The sequence below is a fragment of the Dipodomys spectabilis genome, unplaced genomic scaffold (assembly GCF_019054845.1).
Source record: "Dipodomys spectabilis isolate Male_0828 unplaced genomic scaffold, ASM1905484v1 ptg000069l, whole genome shotgun sequence".
NCBI classification, from domain to species: Eukaryota; Metazoa; Chordata; class Mammalia; order Rodentia; family Heteromyidae; genus Dipodomys; species Dipodomys spectabilis.
Genome location: NW_024870746.1, coordinates 5,818,751 through 5,840,762, shown reverse-complemented (window position 1 = coordinate 5,840,762; position 22,012 = coordinate 5,818,751). Strand labels below are relative to the sequence as shown.

Here is a 22,012-nt window from a genome sequence, read left to right as displayed (position 1 = left end):
AATGAGTTGATTCTGAGCTATTCTCTCAATCCATAAATAAGAGCATAATACCTAAACATTACCAAACTTTACACTTGACTTCCGTCTTTTTTGTTCTTTTTTTTTTTTTTTTTGCCAATCTTAGGGCTTGAACTTAGGGCCCGGGCACTGTCCCTGAGCTTCTTTGTGCTCAAGGCTAGTGCTCAACCACTTGAGCCACAGCACTACTTCTGGCTTTATCTAAGTAGTTTATTGGAGATAAAAGTCTCACAGAATTTCCTGCCAAGGCTGGCTTCGAGTCGTGATTCTCAGATCTTAGCCTCCTGAGTAGCAACGATTATAGGCATGAGCCACTGGCACCAGGCTTTGACTTCCATCTTTACCAGAACCCAGTTGTCTTGAATTGACACCTAACACTTCCTAACATCTCATTTAAGCCAATTCTTACCATAAGTTCCACATCTCTACCTGCTCACACTTCTGTTTCTGTCTTCTGCCTCCATACCTTACTTAAGAATGGATATTACCAGGTAACTCTAAAATGTAAAAATACAAAGGAAGGATAAAGAGAGAAGGAAGAAAGTTAAAATATTCTATTCCTTATCCCTAGGAAATTATCTGACTCATCTCTCATTGCAAATAAAAACCTGAAGTTAACACATCTGTCCCCTACCAGTCTTCTTGACAGTTTTACGAGGACTCCAGTCAATATGAACATGTGTGTTGAAGTCTTCAATGAGCTGCATAGCTCCCATCAAGTTACAGGGTTGGAACAAGGTCTGAAACTTGGGGTTGAACTGTTGCTGAAGAGTGATGGAGTTTTCAGCAAAGGTTCCCAGTTCTTTCTGGGAAAACAGGACACAAAAAGATCTAAGACAATTCCAGATAATTAATACCAGTACCCCTTAGCCTCTGAATGCTAAATTATCCTTCTTAGTACAAGATAAATAAAGATAAAAACTAAAGTCTTGCTGGGTGCTGGTGGCTCACACCTATAACCCTAGCTACTCATAAGGGTAAGGCTAAAATCTCAGGATTGAGGTTCAAAGCGTGCGTTTACCCAGATCGGAAACACCATGAGACTCTTAGCTTCAATTAACCAACAGAAAAGTGGAAGTGTGCTATGACTCAATGATAGAGCAAAGTGATAGAGCCTTGAGCATAAAAGCTCAGAGACAGTACCCATACCCTGAGTTCAAGCCCTATGACTGACCAAAAAAAAAAAATTAACATTATTTAACATTATTTTTTAAGGTCTTCTCTTGCTGAGTCAAACTCAAGGAATGTATGATGTAGTCACTTGCTCTTGTTCTTTTCTTTCTTTCTTTCTTTCTTTTTGTCAGTTGTAGGGCGTGAACTCTGGGCCTGGGCACTGTCACTGAGCTCTTCAGCTCAAGGCTAGTACTCTACCACTTGAGCCACAGCGCCACTTCCGGTTTTCTGGTGGTTAATTGGAGATAAGAGTCTCGCAGACTTTCCTGCTGGCTTTGAACTGTGATCCTCAGATGTCAGCCTCCTGAATAGCTAGGATTACAGGTGTGAGCCACTGGCACCTGGCTCCTTGTTCTATTCTTAAAGTGTTGTTAGCCTTGTTTATATACTGTCTAGTTTTCAAGGTACAATTAAGATCTTCAAGAATGAGGGCTATTCTGATTTTGTGTGTGTGTATGTGTGTGTGTGTGTGTGTGTGTGTGTGTGTGTGCACACACACACACTGCTCCTGGCACTTAAACTCAGAGCCTGGGAGCTATCTTTAAGCTTTTTTTGCTCAAGGCTAGTGCTCTACCACTTGAGCCACAGCTCCACTACCGAGTTCTTAGTAGCTAACTGGAGATAAGAATGTCACAGACTTTCCTGGCCAAGCTGGCTTTGAACTACAATCCTCAGATCCTTACAGGTGTGTGTCATCCACACCTGGCCTAGTTCTAATTTCTAGTTTTTATCTTCTCTGAATAAATAAAATAACCTCATGATCTTCTGAACACAGTAGAAGGTAAATATACTCTGCTAAGTACCAAAGAAGCTAGGACAATTAGTAATCTTATCACTCAAACTCCAAAGATATCTGCCAAAAAAGCAAAAGAATCATTGTTATTTGTACCAAAATTATTCTACTACTTTATCTATGCCTCTAGTTCAATTATTTATTTATTTATTTAATTTTTTGGTCAGGGCTTAAACTCAGGGCCTGGGTGCTGTCCCTAAGCTCCTTTGCTCAAGGCTAGCACTCTACCACTTTGAGCCATGGCACCGCTTCTGGTTTTCTAGGGGTTAATTGGAGCTAAGTCTCATAGACTTTGCTGCCTGACCTTGTTTTGGACCATGATTCTCATATCTCGGCCTCCTGAGTAGCTAGGATTACAGGCGTCAGCCCCCAGGGCCTGGCTCAAATTTAAAATTTATAAACCCTTCTGCATAATTCTTTAAAATTTCATAAGCATAAATGAAAAGCAGCCAGGCTGAGATCTGAGGATGGCAGTTCAAAGCCGGCTTGGGCAGGAAAGTCTGTGAGACTCTTATCTCCAAATAACCACCAGAAAACTAGAAGTGGCACTATGGCTCAAGTGGAAGAAAACTAGCCTTGAGCTGAAGAGCTGAGGGACAGCGCCCAGGCCCAGAGTTCAAGTCTCACGACTAACCAAAAAAAAAAAAAAAAGAAAAGAAAAGCAGTTATAAGTGAACATCTAAAGCAGTATCAGTACCACTCGGGTACTGGGGGGTTATCATCTATAATCCTAGTTAACTAAGAGAATCAGATCTAAAATATCATGGTTCAAAGCTAGCACAGGCAGAAAAATCTGTAAGATTACATCTCCAAAGAAACTAGCAAAAAGCCAGTCTTAAGATATGGCTCAAGGGGTAGAAAATTAGCTGAGAGAGCAAGCAAACAAGCCAAGCTACATGAAGCCCTGAGTTCAAACTTGGTACGCCACCTCCCTCCAAAAAAAAAGAAAATGTCAGGGTAGATCCAAAGATGGAGATGGTAACATAGTAAGAATGTGAAGGACAGTTTTCCTGATTTCCTTGGAATTTGTGAGTAATATTCTGTCAGTAAATAAAAGAAGCCATAGGACAAAGCAGGCAGTGACCAAAAATATTGGAGAAAATACATGTAGACAATGAAGAGTGAGTAACATTAAATGTGCCAAGCTAACTTCATACTCAAGTGTATAGAGTTAGGGATATTTAGAACCTTACAAGAAACATTCTGGTGGTACTGGCCTCTGAACTCAGGTTGGGGTTGGAGATGGCGAGAAGGTGAATTTGTGTCAATAGCTGAACATGCTGGAGAGGAAAAGAAATTAAAACATTCGTGAACACAAAGACATCTTACCAAGATGTTTCAAGTTCATCACACAAATTTTGCTTTCTGGAGATACTATATGTAGGACCTTGACAGAAGAAGTTTAACCTCAGACTAGAGAAAGGAAAAGATTTTGTCTGGTCCTGGATGCCAGTACATTTCAGAATGAAGTCTCCAATTCTGAATACACTTGGGGTCCTTCTAAATTTCTACATGAACCATAAGGCAGGACCTGACTGACATGAAGCTTCTATGGTATCCATGACTTCGACAGGTAATAGGACAGCTATCCTGACTTTTACAAAGCCACTCGTTTTTGGTTTTAGTGCCAGGCCATGAGATGATCCAGCCCTAACACCAAGAACAGTCTTACCTGTTGCATTTGCTGCTGGAGTCTCTTCCTCTGTGCTGGATCTAGAGTCAGAGTTTGGTGAACTTTCTCACTCTGAGGCTTAAGCCTCTCTGCCTCTGGATGTTGTTTTGCTGAAGATTTCTTCATCTTTAGTTGTTCAAGTAGCTCCTTCACAGTCCGATGTTGTTCATTTAGCAAGTTCGAAAGTGGTTCCTCAAACCTATCCCCATTAGGAAGATGAATGAATCTGATCATTCCCTTAGTTCACAATATATCCAATATATTCTTTGTAATGGTATACTAAAAGAAACTAACCAGGGAGCCGGCGGCTCACGCCTGTTATCCTAGCTACTCAGGAGGCTGAGATCTGAGGATTGCAGTTCAAAGCCAGCCTGAGCAGGAAAGTCCATGAGACTTATCTCCAATTAACCACCAGAAAACTGGAAGTGGCACTGTAGCTCAAGTGGTAGGGTGCTAGCCTTGAGCTGAAGAGCTCAGGGACAGCGCCCAGGCCCAGAGTTCAAGCACCAAAACTGACCAAAAAAAAAAAAAAGAAAGAAACTGAAAAATGTCCATTTCCTGTTAATCCTTAAATCTCATTTTAACCAATAATATAAGCCTTAACCAAATACTTTCCTAAAATGATAGAATAGATACAAATAACATAATCCAGCAACTATGAGTGTTAGAGTGTGAGCCTAGAATGCTTAATTAAGGCCCTAGATTCAGTACTACCAACATCTCTCACACAAAATATTCTGGCCAGGTGTTAGTGGCTCATACCTATAATCCTAGCCAATTAGGAGGCTGAGATCTGAGGATTGAGGTTCAAAGCCAGCCTATGCAGGAAAGTCTATGAGACTGTTTATCTCCAATTAACCACCAAAAAGCTGGAAGTGGAACTATGGACCAAGTGATAGGGCACCAGCCTCGAGCACAAAAACTAAAGTACAGAGCCTATACCCTGCGTTTAAGTCACTCACACACACTCTCACACACACACACACACACACACACACACACACACACAATCTGAATTATGTCACACACTATTGTTCTACAATCACTCCTCTAAATAATACATTAATAGATAGGACATTAAATAAAAATCCAGGAGCAGAGAAATATCTGCTAGGACCTAGTAGAAACTCATTCTTGCACCATCCTGACGTCCATATTACTCTGGGACTTGTTCTTAACAGTAATACAGGATACAAATATTTGATCTCTAATTTACCCATTACTCCGTGCCCAGGTCTTGCTTATCCATCTACCTATCCATTCAGCTATCCTGACTTCCTTCCTTAAAAAGTCAAAACCTTTCTAGAATGAAGAAAATATGCTAAAATGCCTGATAGTTTAGATGAACAAAATGTAGAGTATTACCATACTACCATCAATGAAAATATCATGCCAGGGGCTGATGGCTCAAGAGTATAAGCCTAGCTCCTCAGAAGTCTGAGATCTGAGGACTGTTGTTTGAAGCCAGCCTATGGAACTAAGTCCAGGCTGGTTTTTAGGGTTTATGTTTTGTTTTAGGAGACTTTTTTCCGAGGTAGTATCTCTTGCTATATATCCCAGGCTAGTCTTGAACTCATTCTGTAGTCCAGAATGAGCCTGACTTCATGATCTTCCTACTGTAGCATCCAGAGTAAAAGAAGTACATGGTTATACCAGCACACCTAGCTCTTAATTCCCAATTTTAAAAATATACATACATAATTGATTGGTGGAACCAGAATATGTTTGTAAATCAAAACCTATAGCTTCCCAAGAAGCTATATTTATACCAAACCTGTATGTATACCAAAATGATGTTCTATGAAGTATTACTTGAAATAAGTGGGCCAAATACTGTCTTGGTATCTTGAGATTTTTAGTGCAGTTCCATTGTAGTATTTGTTACAATGGAGTCTGAAAGGTATTATTTTGTTAGAGTTGTTTGTTTATCAGTAGTATGACTTGAACTCTGGGCCTAGACACTGTCTCTGAGCTCTTCAGCTCAAGGCACTCTACCACTTGAGCCACAGTGCCACTTCTAGTTTTGTGATTAATTGGAGATAAGAGTCTCATGGACCTTCCTACCTGTGCTGGCTTTGAACTGCAATCTCAAATCTCAGCCTCCTGGGTAGCTAGGATTATAGGCATGAGCCACCGGCACCCAGCTATTACTGGTTTTTATAAGTTTATTATATCATCTTTTATACTTTAAGTGGATGGTTTGAAGGCCTAGCTGAACTTTCAAATGTACCCAAAGTTCTCTACTTGGGTACTAATGTTGTTTAGTTAAAACCCATGACTAGAGGGCTGGGAAGGTGGCTCAGTGGTAGAGTGCTTGCCTTGCATGCATGAGGCCCTTGGTTCGAGTCCTCAGTACCACATAAGCTGAACAAGCCGGAAGTGGCGCTGTGGCTCAAGTGGTAGAGCACTAGCCTTGAGCTGAAGAGCTGAGGGACAGCGCCCAGGCCCAAAGTTCAGGCTCCACAACTGACAAAATAAAACAAAAACAAAAAAAAACATGACTAATGAGAAGCTATAGGTCTATTAATTTTGCTTTGTTCTACCCATGGCACACACTGCATCCTGACCTCTAGTCATCTAGCTTTTATTGTATGCACCTATTCATATGGATTATAATAAAATGTAGATTTAAACCCTCAGCAAAAAATGCAGGGAAAATTAAAGCCTCCATTTTCTGGATGGTTCCAACTTCATTTAAGAAGATCAGTGCTGCAGGTGCTTCATGGTTTGCTCAATTAATGCCTTGGAGAGTAAAAACCTTTCAGATCCTCTACCAGATGTTAATGACAAGTAAGGAGACATACTGAACATTACAATTTAGTGTAGTTTCTGTGGCTGGCCACATGGAGTCCTACATACTTCTCCAGAACCACTCACCTAGAGAAGCTGCTATGGATGCCAGCTACTGTTTTTTCTCCTTTCCCAAACAGTTACAGCTTGATCTATAGCTGCACTGTCCCGTAACAAGGAGACTTCACTTAACATCTAACTCCCCCAGAGTTCTTCACCCATACAATAGCAACAGAAGCTAGTTGAAGCTGGGAAATTATTCATGATTCTAAAAACCTTATCAAAAATACCTACTTCCTCCATTTTAAACCTCAAGGTCTTTAGCCAGCCTACCGTAAGGCTTGTGGGGTATTAAAGTTAGGCCGAGTTTCAGTCACACGTTCCTCCTCTTCTGGGCCATCTTCTTCCTTATTGGAGAATCCCATCTCATCTTGGAACTGTGGACAAACAGAACATCTTCCTGAAGAATGGACAAAATTAAGTATAAACAGCAGATTACAGAATTTTAATAATGCTACACCCACAATGCACCTGCACTGGAACATTTTTCACTTCAGGGCTCCCATAACCCTACATTTGCAATAATTATTATGCTAAGAAAGAAGTCTCAATTAGGCAACAGTGGCTCATGCCTGTAATCCTAGCTACTCAGATGGCTGAGATCTGAGGATCGCTGTCTCATCATCCCTTGTTCTCATTCCAGGAAAATTACTTACAGTTTCAAATAGCTCTTCCATTAGCCCATTCACTTCCTTTTCTGTGGAAAAAAAAAGTTTAAAAAAAAAGTGTTGCTGGCAGAAATTATTTTCATTTTGCAATAAGGGAGAACGCTACAGACACAAATGTATTCACAAGTATATTCTGTTTCCAATAAGACAGTATGACAAAATCCTCATATCAATCCTTCATGCATTCATTTAAAAAACACTATTGAGCCAGGTGCCGGTGACTCACACCTATAATCCTCTGACTACTCAGGAGGCTGAGCTCTGAGGATCCCAATTTGAAGCCAGCCCAGGCAGAATGTCCATAATAATAAACTACTCAGAAAAGCCCAGAAGTGGTGCTATGGCTCAAGTGGTAGAGCACAACCTTGAGCAAAGAAGCACAGGGACAGCACCCAACCCCTGAGGTTCAAGTCCCATGACTGGCAAAAATAAACCAACAACAGCAAAACTTACCTATGCTTTTAGAAGCCTGAATATCCTAAGCTCCCATACTACTCTATATACTAGGAGAGCACAACCTCTGTTAGGTAAATGGTATACCTTCCATATAACTCATTTAGCACCATACTTTGTATTACAAATCTTTTTGTTTGTACCTTTACCAAGCTCACTGTCCACAGAACAGAAGTCTTCTCTCATTTCATCTTGCCATTCCAAGTAAACTTTTCCAAATAGTAAGAACTCAATACACAGTTTTGAGATATACAAATAAGTAATGGACAGTTTTCTAAATATATACCTAATTTTAAATACTTACAGAAATGAACAAAAAGAGAAAACTTAAATGTCCTATCTTGGTGGGCTGCAAACTTCATCCCCAAAAATCTACAAAGTAAACAAACAAGGAGAGCAGACAAGAGCAGGATTCATAGTAAACAGACTCACTGGTGATTCTCACTGCTCGATCAGTACGGAAGTCCTCTGTATCTGGTTCATCAAGATCTTCCAGGAAATTATATTCTGGATCATCATCATCATCTGCTTCATCTGGGGAAAAAATATTTTAGATACTTACTCCCAAGTTCAAACTCATTTAGAAAAAAATTTAAGATTTTCAATACTACATTGTACAATTAAGATTCTAATACCATAACCATCTGTTCCAATTAAGATCCTATTTCTTAATTTGTTGAGTAAAACATTATTTTTTTTCCTAATGCCTTTGTGTGGGTCATTTCTCACCACTGGATCATCTCATCTACTTCTCTAATTAAAGTCAGTTTGCCTCCTTCCTTCAAATAAATCTCTCAATAGGCATCAAAAGCCAGAAAACTGAACATATAATTTATCTTATTAATCTCACTTTGAGTAGTGCATCTCAGGAAAAAAACACTTTTTTGTAAAAGCTATCTGTGCCATACTAAAACTAAATAAAAGAATGATATGCTACAGATAGAGTCCAAGGCTTATGTATGTGAGACAAACTGAGCCATACCATCTGCACCTTAATTTTCTTTTCTTTTTTTTGGGGGGTCCAGTCGTGGGGCCTGAACTCTGGCCTGGGCGCTGTCCCTCAGCTCTTCAGCTCAAGGCTAGCGCCCTACCACTTGTGAGCCACAGTGCTACTTCCGGCTTTTTTTTTTTTTCCTGCTTATGTGGTGCTGAGGAATCAAACTCAGGGCCTCTTGCATGCAAGGCAAGCGCTCTACCACTGAGCCACCTTCCCAGCCCTGCACCTTAATTTTCTTTAATGTTAACAATATAATTTTTTTTCACTATTGGAGTTTAGGATTCAGTTCCTCAACACTAGCTATATTTCAACTTCTCAAAAGTCACATGTGACTAATGGTTAGTATAATACATAAAAAATTTTCTTAAGATCGAACTGGTTTAAGGATATGTGAGGAAAAATATCATCTTACTCCCATAATTTAGGTTTGAAGGTATAGCCTAGTAATAGGAAATTTTGCTTAATATGCCTGAAGCCTTGAATTCTATTCTTAGCACTAGAAGAAATTTTTGCAATTTAATGACTGCACAGCCTACTGGGGCTTGAACTTAGAACCTGGTTGTTATCCCTAAGTTCTTTTTGCTTAAGGCTAGCACTCTACCATTTGAGCCACTTTCAGCATTTTGGCCATTTAAGAAGGGTCTCACAGACTTTTCTGCCCAAACTGGCTTCTAACTGTGAGTCTTAGATTTCAGCATCTTGAGTATGTAGTATTACAGGCATGAGTAACCAGCTCACAGCTGTTTGTTTTGAGACAAGTTCTCATAAGATTGCCCAGACTGTGTTTAAAAAACTCTCCTAGAAGTGGCGCTGTAGCTCAAGTGGTAGAGCGCTCGCCTTGAGCTGAAGAGCTGAGGGACAGCGCCCAGGCCCAGAGTTCAAGCCCCACGACTGACAAAAAAAAAAAAAAAACTCTCCTAGCTCAACATTCATAGAAGCTAGGACCCTATTTATAGACAATGTTTTGTGCATGCGCCAGTCCTGGGGCTTGAATTCAGGCCCTAAGCACTGTCCTTGATGTTTATTGCTCAAGTCCAGCACTACCAGTTGAGATGGCTGTAGCTCCACTTCTGATTTCTTGGTGGTTAGAGCTCATGGACTCTCCTACCTAGGCTTGCTTTGAACCACAATCCTCAGATCACAGCCTCCAGAGTAGGTACTATTACAGGCCTGAGCTACCAGCATCTAGCTTATATATACATTTTTGTACACAGTAGTTGGAAATTTTATACTGATTAACTCTAATTTGCATTATTTATGGATAGATAGCTATTTAAATACCAAGTTCATTTTATCTATTAGGGACTTCTCTCACAAAATTTCTCCTTACTTTCTAATCTAACAGTGTGTGTGCTCTAAGGAAGTCTCATTGTCAAATGTTCTTTACATACACTGGTGAGTAATGAAAGCTGTAGAAAAGGCCTATGACATATGGGTAGTGTGTACAAGTTTGGACGCATTTACTTGTGTGTAAGAACTGTAACAGACAGCTTCTGCCCACACCACACAAGTAAGTCAACCAATATTTTCAGAGTACCCACTTGGCAAATATGAGGGGAAAAAAATATTATTTTGTTGTTGTTGTTGGTCATGGGGCTTGAACTCTGGGCCTGGGCGCTGTCCCTGCGCTCTTCAGCTCAAGGTGAATGCTCTACCGATTGAGCTACAGCGCCATTTCAAAAAAAAATATTTTTAAGGCTAGCACTCTACCACTTGAACACAATTCCACTTCCAGTTTTTTTTTTTTTTTTGTAATTAATGGGGGCTAACAGTCTTACTGACTTTCCTGCCCAGATCTCAACCACCTAAGTAGCTTACAGGGATACAGGGATAAGCCACCAGAGCCCAGCCACCATGCTTTTTTTTTATTATTATTGGTTTTGGAGGTCAGAACTAAGTAGCCTAGGCTGGCCTTGAACTCAAAGATCCTCCTGCCTCAAGCTCCATAATACTGGGATTACAGATGTACAATACATGCTCAATTATTTTCCAATCTTTAGGATATATAAGAACTAGATTCCTATACAATACTCATTAGATTCTAACTCAGGAGGTATGACCCTGGATCTGTATCCTCAATAAATATTACCAACACACACACATCCTTATACTCCTTATTTCTGATTTATGTTCTAAAAGTCCTATGAGAAACACTGCTCTATGCTCCTCAATTGATGAACAAATCTCTATATCCTTTTCTCCCTAATCATTCCTCGGCTCTTTGAACAAAGGTGATGGCAAAATGACAGCAGCAAAATTTCTGCTCCTGATAAGGATTGAGAAACTCAACTTATTGTCAAAAACAAGAAGTAGGTTTTGCTTCTGAAAAGTTTTAAAATAAAAAGTGGCTTAACTTCTCTTGAGATATATTCTGAGAAAATTAAAATGGTTTCTAGTCCTAGTAGTATAACAAAGGAATCCTAATATTGAACAAGACAATGACATTTTTTTCTCTGGGATCTTACTCAGGATCTGGGCACTGTCCCTGAGCCTCTTGGTGCTCAAGGCTAGTGCTCTACCACTTGAGCCACAGTGCTACTTCCAGCTTTTTCTGAGTAGTTTATTAGAGATAAGAGTCTCCTGGACTTTCCTGCCTGAGCTGGCTTTGAACTAAGATCCTCATATCTCAGTCTCCGGAGTAGCTAGAAAGGATTAGAGGCATGAGTCACTAGCATCCGGTGGAGGCTTTTAATCTTGATCTCAAAGATTTTTCCAGTGGGCTAGTAGAAAAAAAGAAATGTCAAGCCAGTGAATCCTGTTTGTAATTCTGCTTATTCTGGAGGCTGAGACCTAGAAGATTAAGATTTGAGGGCAGCTCGGGCAGAAAAAGTTCACTAGACTCCATCTCCAAAATAACCAGCAAAAAAACGGGCTAAAAAGGTGCCTCAAGTAATAAAGTGCTAGCCTGAGGCCCTGATTTCAAGTCTGAGTAGCAAATAAGAAAGAAATGTCAATAAATGTCATCCAAGAGATATGCATGCATGCATGCATATATGTATGTATGTATATACATAGTATGTGTATATGTAAAAGTGTACATATGTTTTTGTGGAAGAAAGCTTTATATTTCTCCTGAGATTCTCATCGGGTTCCAGAAGCTTAGATTAATATCAGAAATACTAAAAGGATAACATATCAACTACTGATTATTAAGGAGCTGATTCTTCAACTGATATGTCAACAATCAGCTTCAAATTTCATCTCTTCCTATTTACACAATTGGGTGCATTTTCTTATTTATAATCACCTTTGCAAGAGAGTAAAAAAAAATGGTAAGATGAATATTAGCTCTCTTTCCTATCTGAGAAAAACCTTAAATTGAAATATAGCATGAGAATTCAATCCTTCCTATTCCTAAACATGTAAAAGTAAGAGGTAAACAAAACTATGTAATTGTTACAGATGCTCCTCCAACTATTATCAGTAGTTGTTTCTGTTTTGTTGTTTTTGTACTGGGTATCAGTGGTTATTTTTGGGCAGGAAAATGTTCTCTTCTAGAGGGGCTTTAGTAATTTTTTTAATTCAGTATTTGATTTATCTAGACCAAGCATTTACTCCTACTGTCCTCACAACAGAAAAAAAAAAAAAAAAGACAACAACCCTCTGGGAGGGATAAAAGCTTATAGAACCCAGTTACATATGATTGCACATCACCTCCATCCACCTGTCTCCTCTTCATCTTTTTTCTCCCTGTTCATTGTTTTTCTCAAAATCTTTCAAAAGTCCATCACAATTACCTACCTCTTTCATGTAGCTACAGCTGATCATCCTAATAGGAATTATCTTTCCCTCTTCTAAAACCTTACAACAAGCAGGGCGTGGTAACATGCACACTTGGGAGGCTGATGCAGAAGGATCGCTTGAAGCCAGCCTGGACAACCCAAAAATAAATAAAGTGTATTAGCTGGGTCCTCGTGGCTCGCACCTGTAATCCTAGCTACTCAGGAGGCTGAATGTAAAGTTTATGGTTCAAAGCCAGCCTGGGCAGGAAAGTCTGTAAGACTCTTTATCTCCAATAAACTACCAAAAAAAAGCTGGAAGTGAATCTGTGGCTTAAGTGGTAGAGCTCTATCCTTAGGCAAAAGAAGCTCAAGCTCAGCACCCACACCCTGAGTTCAAGCACAGAACTGGCAAAATAATAGTAATAATAACAATAATAATAATAGTATTATGAACCTAACAATGGGTCAGGCGCCCTGTTAGATTTTATTCCCTGACTAAATGATTATATTCCTTTATAGATCACAGAACCTAGTGCAATGCCTCTGACTCATGCCTATAATCCCAGCAACTGAGGAGGTTGAGATCTGAGGATCAAGGTTCAAAGCCAGCCCAGGCAGAAAAAGTCCCCATGAGACTCTTATCTCCAATTAACCACCCAAAAACCAGAAGTGGAACTATGGATCAAAATGGTAGAGCAAAAGAACTCAGGGACAGTGCCCAGGCCCTGAGTTCAAGCCGACCTCCCCCCCACAAAAAAAAAAGTACTACATAAATATTTGCTAAAGACTGGGAATATGGCTTAGTGGTAGAGTGCTTGCTTAGCCTGCATGAAGCCCTGGGTTTGATTCCTCAGTACCAAACAGAAAAAGCTGGAAGTGGCCCTGAGGCTTTAGTAGTGAGCAAAAGAAGCTCAGGAACAAGCCAGGCGCCTGTGGCTCATGCTTGTAATACTAGCTACTCAGGAGGCTGAAATCTGAGGATAGTGGTTCAAAGCCAGCTCGGGCAGGAAAGTCCATGAGACTCCTATTTCCAATAAACCACTAGAAAACCGGAAGTGGCACTGTGGCTCAAGCAGTAGTGTGCTTGCCTTGAGCTGAAGAGCACAGGGATAGCACCCAAGCACAGAGTTCAAGCCCCACGACCGACCAAAAAAAAAAAAAAAAAGCAGCAGCAGCTCAGGAACAGTGACCAGGCATTGAGTTCAAGCCCCAAGACTTGCAAAAAAAAAAAAAAAAATTGCTAACTGATGTACAATAAAATCAATAGTATCATAAAAAGTATACTCAAGGACATACTCATTTGTAATACTGAGCTTGAGTTTAAGTCCTCAAGCTATCTAATTCTTGAGTCATATCCCAGCCCTTTTTCCTTTAATTTTTTTCAAAGAGTGTCTTATGCTTGGCTTCTGGCAGTGAGCCTCCTAACCTCTGCCTCTCAAATAGCTCAGATTACAGACCTGAGCCATTATACCTGGCTTTTTTTTTAATTCAGTCTAAATTATTTTTTGCCCAGCTGGCTTCAAAGTGCAATGCTTTCTAACCCAAGTAGGTGGGGTTTAAAGGCAAACACTAGCACATCCAACTCATGAACTCATTGTTTTCTTTTATTTACTTACACTGACTTCTTCCTTGCTTTGCCTACCTACCTACTGATTCTATTTCCATCCAATTTTTTACCTATCCTCCCCAATGTTGTAAAACTATTCTTCTGGGTAACTGCATACTCCAACTGCACTGCTCTATGAGGTGCTGTCAATCACAGGACTGCATGCTAAAACAGTAACCCTATCAGTTCCACCCAACACCAAGAGATAAGAGATTAGGCATCACAATCAGATCAAGCCAATTTGTTCCCCTGGATTTTCTCAAACTGAAACTCTTAAGATTGTCAAAGCAAGAATACATGGAGTACCAACTTTAAAGAAAAAATAACTTGAATCAGCAACAGTGGTTATATGCTTGTAATCCTAGCTGCATGAGAGGTAGCGATCTGAGGATCATGATATGAGGCCAGTCTGGACAGAAAAGTTCCCAGATGCCATCACAACCAATGTCTGGGCACTGTAGCACCCTCCTGTCCAGCAGAAGCACAATGGCTGGGTGCAATGACATATGTCTATTATCCCAGCAACAAAAGGAAGCACTAATAGGAGAGCTACAGTCCAGGACAGCCAGAGTGTGAAGTGAGACCTTACCTTGAAAATAGCCAACACAAAACAGGGCTGGCAGAGTAACTCAAATGGCAGAGGACCTGCCTAACAACCTGGAGGTCCTGAGTTCAAACCCTAGTACAAGGAAGGAGGGAGGGGAGAGGAGGGGGAAGGAGGGAAGGCGAGGAGAAGGAAGAAAGGAAAAGAAAGAGGGGTAAGGAAGGAACAAAGGAAAAGAAAAGAAAGAAAGAGGGCTAGGAAGGTGGCTCAGTGGTAAAGTGCTTGCCTTGCATGCATGAGGCCCTGGGTTCGATTCCTCAGCACCACATAAGCAGAAAAAGCCAGCAGTGGCGCTGTGGCTCAAGGGGTAGAGAGCTAGCCTTGAGCTGAAGAGCTGAGGGACAGTGCCCAGGCCCAGAGTTCAGGCTCCACAACCAACAAAAAAAAGAAAAGAAAAGAAAGAAAAAGAAAATATTGAGAATGAAGCTTGAGTGACACAGAAAGAGGAAGAAAGATCCTACGATGCCTAGGTTCCATTGCAGGTTTTGCTATTTTTTCCTCAAGTCTCTATTCATTTGCCCTCAGAAAGATGGACTTAGAGTTCTTTTACTTTCATCATAAACACTCTTACTAAAACAATGTTCTTTTGATGAAGCTGTGAAGCCTTGTGAAATCACATATAAAATTATGTATTTATGCAGAAGGAGGATCTTTAGTATTCAAGACTCACAAGAGAATACTTGAAAAAAACAAGAGGGGTGGGTAGGTTGGGGAATGTGGCAGGAGGGGACAACCACATTAAGGCAACTATCAGTTAAACACAAATTAAATTAACTCAGAACACCTATGTGAAGAAACACTATAGAGACCAAGAGTCTACACAGACAAGCCTTGCTGGTTTCCCTTTCCCATTAGCAATCATGGCTATACAAGGAGGCCTCCACAAGGGCTGGGAAGGTAGCTCAGTGGTAGAGTACTTGTCTTGCATGCATGAGGCCCTGGGTTCAATTCCTCAGCACCACATAAGCAGAAAAAGCCAGAAGTGGTGCGGTGGCTCAAGTAGTAGAGTGCTAGCCTTGAGCTGAAGAGCTGAGGGACAGCACCTAGGCCCAGAGTTAAAGCCCCACAACCGACAAAAAAAAAAAAAAGGAAGTCTCCATAAAAAACAAAAAAAAGGGGTTTGGGAATATCCAGATAGCTGAATACAAATTTTAAAAGAATGGGATCATTCCTTTTTTTTTTTTCTAGTGCTGTGAATTGGGCCCTCATAAACAATAATCACATACCCTAGCCTCCATAATCCTCCCTCCCTCTCTCTTCACCTCCCTCTTCCCTTTCCCTCATTTGAAAGTCTTTCTATATCACACAGGCTGGCCTCAAACTTCTGAGTCCAAGATACTCTTGCCTTAGGTTCCCAAATAAACAATAGCTTAAGCTTGTAGCTTACAAGTATATACACAAGTATATACCACAAGTATATACCACCTTATCTGGCCACAATTCAATTTATTAAGCTTCCAACTAATAAATATTCATCAAACATAATAAAATGAATAATAAAAACAAAAATCACTTACCTTCATTCTCTACATCATCATTTATGAGTCCCCCCAGCCACATCTTCCAGTCTTCATCATCAGCTGTATTGGGGTCATACATATCTGGTGTAATGTCTGGAGCTTGAAGCTCTGCCTCGAGTTGGCCAAGGGGAACATCTTTCAGGGGCATCTTAGACCGAGTTCGGAATGCAATGAGACTGTCATCCATGGACTAGCCAAAGGAGAAGGAAAAAGAAGCCACTAAGTGAATAATTCTTCAAAATTCTCCATACCATCTCTTCATCCTAGCTTAATCATAAGATCTTTCCTCTAAACAATTTGGGTTTGTTTTGTCTGAAAACTTTTAAGTGAAATCACATCATTTTGAATCTAACATTTCAAAAACATAATTTTATTAAGATATACATATAGAAAGAATAAAATATTGTTTTAAGGATTTATTTTATCATAACAAATTAAAGTAGGGAGAGTTGAGAAAAAAATTTCTGCTTCTTATGCAAGAAATGGTAATTGAAAACTCCAAGATATATACTTTATATACCATAAAATTCACCCTTATGAAGGGTAAAATTGAGTCAATTTTTTCCCCTGTACTGTGACTTGAACTCAGGGCTTCACACGCTCAGCTTTTTCCACTCATACAGCCACATCTCTAGTTGAGCTTTTCTGCAATATGGACTTCCTGTTATCCCAACACTGTCTGCTGAAAAAAATATTCCTTTTCTACTAACTGCTCTTTGCATACCTGTTAAAAATCAACCTATCATAAATGTGTTTATTTTTTATCTTTAAATTCTGTTCCACTGTTCTATGTCTATCCTTATGACAGAAACAGAATTAAGTGATTATTTTTAACTAACTGGGCACCAGTGGCTCAGGCCTGTACTCCTAGCTACTCAGCAGGCTGAGATCTGAAGACAGAGATTCAAAGGTAGCCTGGGCAAGAAAGTCTGGGAAACTCTCTTAAATTCAATTAACCAGCACAGAAGCTGGAAGTGGAGCTATGATTCAAGTGGTAGACCACCAGCTTTAAGCAAAAAGGCTAAAGGATAGTCCTTAGGCCCTTAGTTCAGGCCTCAGGACCAGAACAAATCAAGAAGAAAGAAAATAAAAGAACACTAAGATCACATCTGATCCTAGTCAGAATAACATGTTGGCCAGGATGCAGCAAGAGGGTAAAGGACCCTTCATACACTGCTGGTGGGAATATAAACTCATGCAACCACTACAGAAATCAATAAGGAAGCCCCTCATAAAAAGCAAATATGTAGCTTGGCACTGGTGGCTCACACCTGTAATCCTAGCTACTCAGGAGACTGAGATATGAGGATCATAGTTCAAAGCTAGCCTGGGCAGGAAAGTCTGCGAGACTCTTATATCCAATAAACCACCAGAAAACCAGAAGTGGCGCTGTGACTCAAGTGGCAGAGTGCTCGCCTTGAGATGAAGAGCTAAAGAGCCTTGAGCTCACCTTGAGGAACAGCACCCAGACCCAGAGTTCAAGAGCCATTACCGACAAATCAAAAACAAAAACCTAAATATGTAACTACCTTATGACTCAGCTATACCACTATTGGGCATGTATCTAAAAAAGAGTAAATCAATATACCCTGCATTCCTATGTTTATTAAAGCATTGTTTTGCTTTGTGTTTATTTTTGTTTGTGCCAGTCCTTGAACTCAGGATCTGGATGCTGTCTCTGAGCTGTTTTGCTCAAGGCTAGCCTTCTACCACTTGAGCCACAGCTCCACCTCCAGCTTTTGGTGGTTAATTGGAGGTAAGAGTCTCATGGACTTTCTTGTCCAGGCTGGCTTCCAATCGTGATCCACAGATGTCAGCCTCCTAAGTAGGTAAGATTATAGACGTGAGCTACCAGCACCTAGCTTGTTTCTACTTTTGTGCCAGTACTGAGGCATAAACTCAGGATCTAGAAGCTGCCCCTTAGCCTTTTTGTTCAAGGTTTGATCTCTAGCACTTAAGCCATAGCTCTTGCATTTCTAGCTTTTTGGTAATTACTTGGAGATAAGAGTCTTGGACTTTCCTGTCCAGGCTGGCCTTGAACTTTGATCCTCAGATGTCATTGAGTAGGTAGGATTACAGATTGTGAGACACCAGTGCCCAGCACCCTTATTGTTTTTCAATGGCACTGAGATTTTAATTTGTGCTTGTTAGATAGGTGTTCTTACTACTAAGCCATACTCCAGACTGATTTTTACTCATTATTTTTAAGACAGAGTCTGAATTCCTTGCCTGGAACTGCACCTAAGTGAGATCTACCTTTGTTAGAGTTCCTAGTAGCTAGGATAACAGGTGTATTCCACTATATCCAGCTCTTCATTTTCTTTTTTTCTTTTTTTTTATTTTTTCATTTTTGTCGGTCGTGGGGCTTGAACTCTGGGCCTGGGCGCTGTCCCTCAGCTCTTTAGCTCAAGGCGAGCGCTCTACCACTTGAGCTACAGCGCCACTTCCGGTTTTCTGGTGGTTTATTGGAGATAGGAGTCTCACGGAGTTTCCTGCCCGGGCTGGCTTTGAACCTCGATCCTCAGATCTCAGCCTCCTGAGTAGCTAGGATTACAGGCATGAGCCACCAGCGCCCGGCTTCAGCTCTTCATTTTCAAAAGGGTCTCAACAATTTTTATAAGTGTCTGTGCTAGCACTGGGGCCTGAACTTAGGGCCTCCAACTCTTGCTCAGTTTCTTCCTTCATGGCTGACTCTCTACACTTGAGCCACAACTGCATCTCCAGCTTTTGCTGGTTAATTGGAGATAACAGTCTTGAGGATTTGTCTACCTGGCTGACTCTGAATCTTGACTCTCAGACCTTGGCATCCTGCGTAAATAGGGTAAGAGGTGTAAGAAACTGGTGCCAGGATGAAAACTTTTCCTGCCTGGGCTAGCCCCAAACTGCAATTCCAACAATCTCACATTCGCTCTTTATAGCTAGGATTACAGGCATGAGTCATGTAAATGATTTTTTTTTAAGTGTTGAAAGAGTTGTGATAAAAGGTTATTAACTGGAGAATATAGGTGAAAGTTGTTCCTATGTTCTACATTATAAAATATTATCACACAGTTTATTCTTCCCTTAGAAACTGCTATTGTCACTTAAGATAGTACAAGCCAAATAGTATCAAAGACAAAAATAATAAGAAATTAATATTCTCTCTTCTCAACATGAGTAACTAAAATATCATATTTTATTTTCTCAACAACATTTTTTTGTCAGTCATGGGGTTTAAACTCAAGGTCTGAGTTGTCCCTGAGCTCATTTGCTTAAAGCTAGCACTCAACCACTTTGAGCCATAGCACCTCTTTCAGTTTTTTGAGTGGTTAGTTGGAAATAAGAGTTTGCCTAGGCTGGTTTTAAACCATTATCCTCAGATATCAGCCTCCTGAATAGCTAGAATTACAGTTAACCATTGGTGACCAGCTTATTTTCTCAGGAATTTAAAGTTACGGCACTTACCTGAAAAGAATCCATGCAGACAGGACTGGAAGCCAGTTCCTCATCTACTGCATGTAACTTCTCCATGAAAGTACTATCCTTGGTCTGTTTGGGCTTTGGAGGGGGTGGGGGTCCCATGGGCACAACCTCAGCACTAATGTGCCTGATGGCAGGTGTGGTGATTTTCTCAGCCTGATTAAAAGAGGCAACTGTGTTAAGAAAGGGAAGAAGGGAGGAGACAGAGGGGTCTTCTACCCACTGACTTTTTTCTTCATAACTAGGGATATATACAAAGCATTGTCAAGCATATAGATTTAACCAGGTTTTACCCCTTTCTTTTTTTTTTTTTTCCGGTCCGGTCGTGGGGCCTGAACTCTGGGCCTGGGCACTGTCCCTCAGCTCTTCAACTCAAGGCTAGCACTCTACCACTTGAGCCACAGCACCACTTCCAGCTTTTTTTTCTGCTTATGTGGTGCTGAGGAATCGAACCCAGGGCCTCATGCATGCAAGGCAAGCACTCTACCACTGAGCCAACTTCCCAGCCCTTACCCCTTCCTTAGTGAAGCCAACACAGTGCTTCTTAGGATACCAAAAGAGGAGAAAATCTATTTTTTAAAAAAAAGCTTTAAAAATAATATTAGATGGAGATGGAAGGGCAAGGAGAGGAGGGGAAAAACAAAGGAGGAGGCAACAATGCTTGATAAGAAATGTACTTATTGGGGCTTGGAAGGTAGCTCAGCGGTAGAGTGCATGCCTTGCAAGCATGAGGCCCTGGGTTCGATTCCTCAGCACCACATAAACAGAAAAAGCCGGAAGTGGTGCTGTGGCTCTAGTGGTAGAGCACTAGCCTTGAGCTAAAGAGCTGAGGAACAACACCCAGGCCCAGAGTTCAGGCCCCATGACTGGCAAAAAACAAAAAACAAAAAAAGAAATGTACTTATTACCTTGCTGATGTAATTGTAACCCCTCTGTATGGTATTTTCACAAAAAAAAACTTATTAAAAAAATAATAATATTAGAAGGGCTGGGAAGGTGGCTCAGTGGTAGAGTGTTTGCCTCTCATGCATGAGGCCCTGGTTTGATTCCTCAGCACCACATAAACAGAAAAAGCCCGAAGTGGCGCTGTGGCTCAAGTGGTAGAGTGCTAACCTTGAGCTAAAGAGCTCAGGGACAGCACCCAGGCCCAGAGTTCAAGCCCCACAACCACCACCAACAACAACAAAATAATAATGATGATGATGATGATGATGATGATGATGATAATGATCATAGAAAACATAGGTATGAGACAAAAGAATAGAATAATAGAAATTCTGCTACTTGTCCATTTTTGGTCCTGACAACTTGGAAAAGCTCTTATCACTAGGTTCCAATCTTTTCTGAACTGTTCATTCAATAAAGGGACTTTGGAAGAAGACAGCCAGAACCATCACAAATAATAAATCATCTAGTGATATGGTCAAACAATCTTCTTATTCAGTTATATCAACTGCACAATGCTAGTTACCTCTGATGACAGGCCACTCTCCTCATCTGTTTCAGTCATCTCAGAAGACTGTTTCAATTTAGATTTTTTTGCACCACGAGGAGATGAAGCGGTGCTTTCAACATCACTTTCCAATAAGCTCTGGAAAATAAATCCAGACCACTTTTATATATAACTCCATACTTCAATCCACAATATGTATTATCTCAAGAAAATAAGTCACAAGACATCTAGTACTCGATTAGTGTTTTCAGAAACGATAAACCAAAATTTAAGTGGTTTGATACACTAAAGGGGGGATGTTGGTAAAGGTCATATCACTATCCTTATTGTCCTTACCTGTTTAACATAAGGCGTTGGGCTAAAATGCTTTCACAACCAAGTCAAAGAACACAAGTCAGTGAAGGCTGATAGGATGCATTGTATACATAGTGAAAATGTCATAATAAGCCATCCTTGTACAACTAATTAATGCTAATTTAAAAAACGAATACTGCCAGGCACTGGTGGCTGACGCCTGTAATCCTTGCTTCTCAGGAGGCTGAGATCTGAGGATCATGGTTCAAAACTAGCCCAGGAAGGAAAGTCAGTGAGACTCTTATTTCCAATTAACCACCAGAAAACCGGAAGTGGTGCTGTGGCTCATGTGGTAGAAGGCTAGTCTTGAAGTGAAGAGCTGAGGGACAGCACCCACACCTAGAGTTCAAGCCCCATGACTGACAAAATAGTAAAGAATAAGAAAAAGTCAGAAATACATTACAGAGAAAAAATAAACAGATAAATAAATAGATCAGAAGCCAGGTACCAGTGGATTGTGCTTGTAACCTTAGCTACTCAGGAAGCTGAGAGCCAGAGAGAACTGTAGTTCAAAGATAGCCACTGCAAAAATAAATAAATAAAATAAAATAAAATAGCTAGCCAGGCGCTGGTGGTTCATGCCTGTAATCTTAGCTACTCAGGAGGCTGAGATCTGAGAATAATGGCTCAAAGCCAGCCCGGGCAAGAAACTCCATGAAACTCTTATCTC

General features: G+C 40.5%; 1 protein-coding gene across 6 annotated transcripts in view; it reads right to left on the bottom strand.

The window, feature by feature from the left end:
- The window catches only part of LOC122109273 (GON-4-like protein), an 83,577-nt gene that overhangs the window by 36,209 nt on the left and 25,356 nt on the right, over positions 1-22,012 (bottom strand). For all 6 annotated transcript variants that reach the window (XM_042681517.1, XM_042681518.1, XM_042681519.1 and 3 more), the window contains 9 exons: positions 21,007-21,126; positions 19,521-19,691; positions 16,074-16,266; positions 8,060-8,161; positions 7,163-7,203; positions 6,780-6,883; positions 3,657-3,855; positions 3,178-3,264; positions 653-824 (listed from right to left, as the gene is read on the bottom strand). In XM_042681517.1, the coding sequence (XP_042537451.1) occupies positions 653-824; positions 3,178-3,264; positions 3,657-3,855; positions 6,780-6,883; positions 7,163-7,203; positions 8,060-8,161; positions 16,074-16,266; positions 19,521-19,691; positions 21,007-21,126 (1,189 nt within the window). The remainder of the gene's footprint in view (positions 1-652; positions 825-3,177; positions 3,265-3,656; positions 3,856-6,779; positions 6,884-7,162; positions 7,204-8,059; positions 8,162-16,073; positions 16,267-19,520; positions 19,692-21,006; positions 21,127-22,012) is intronic.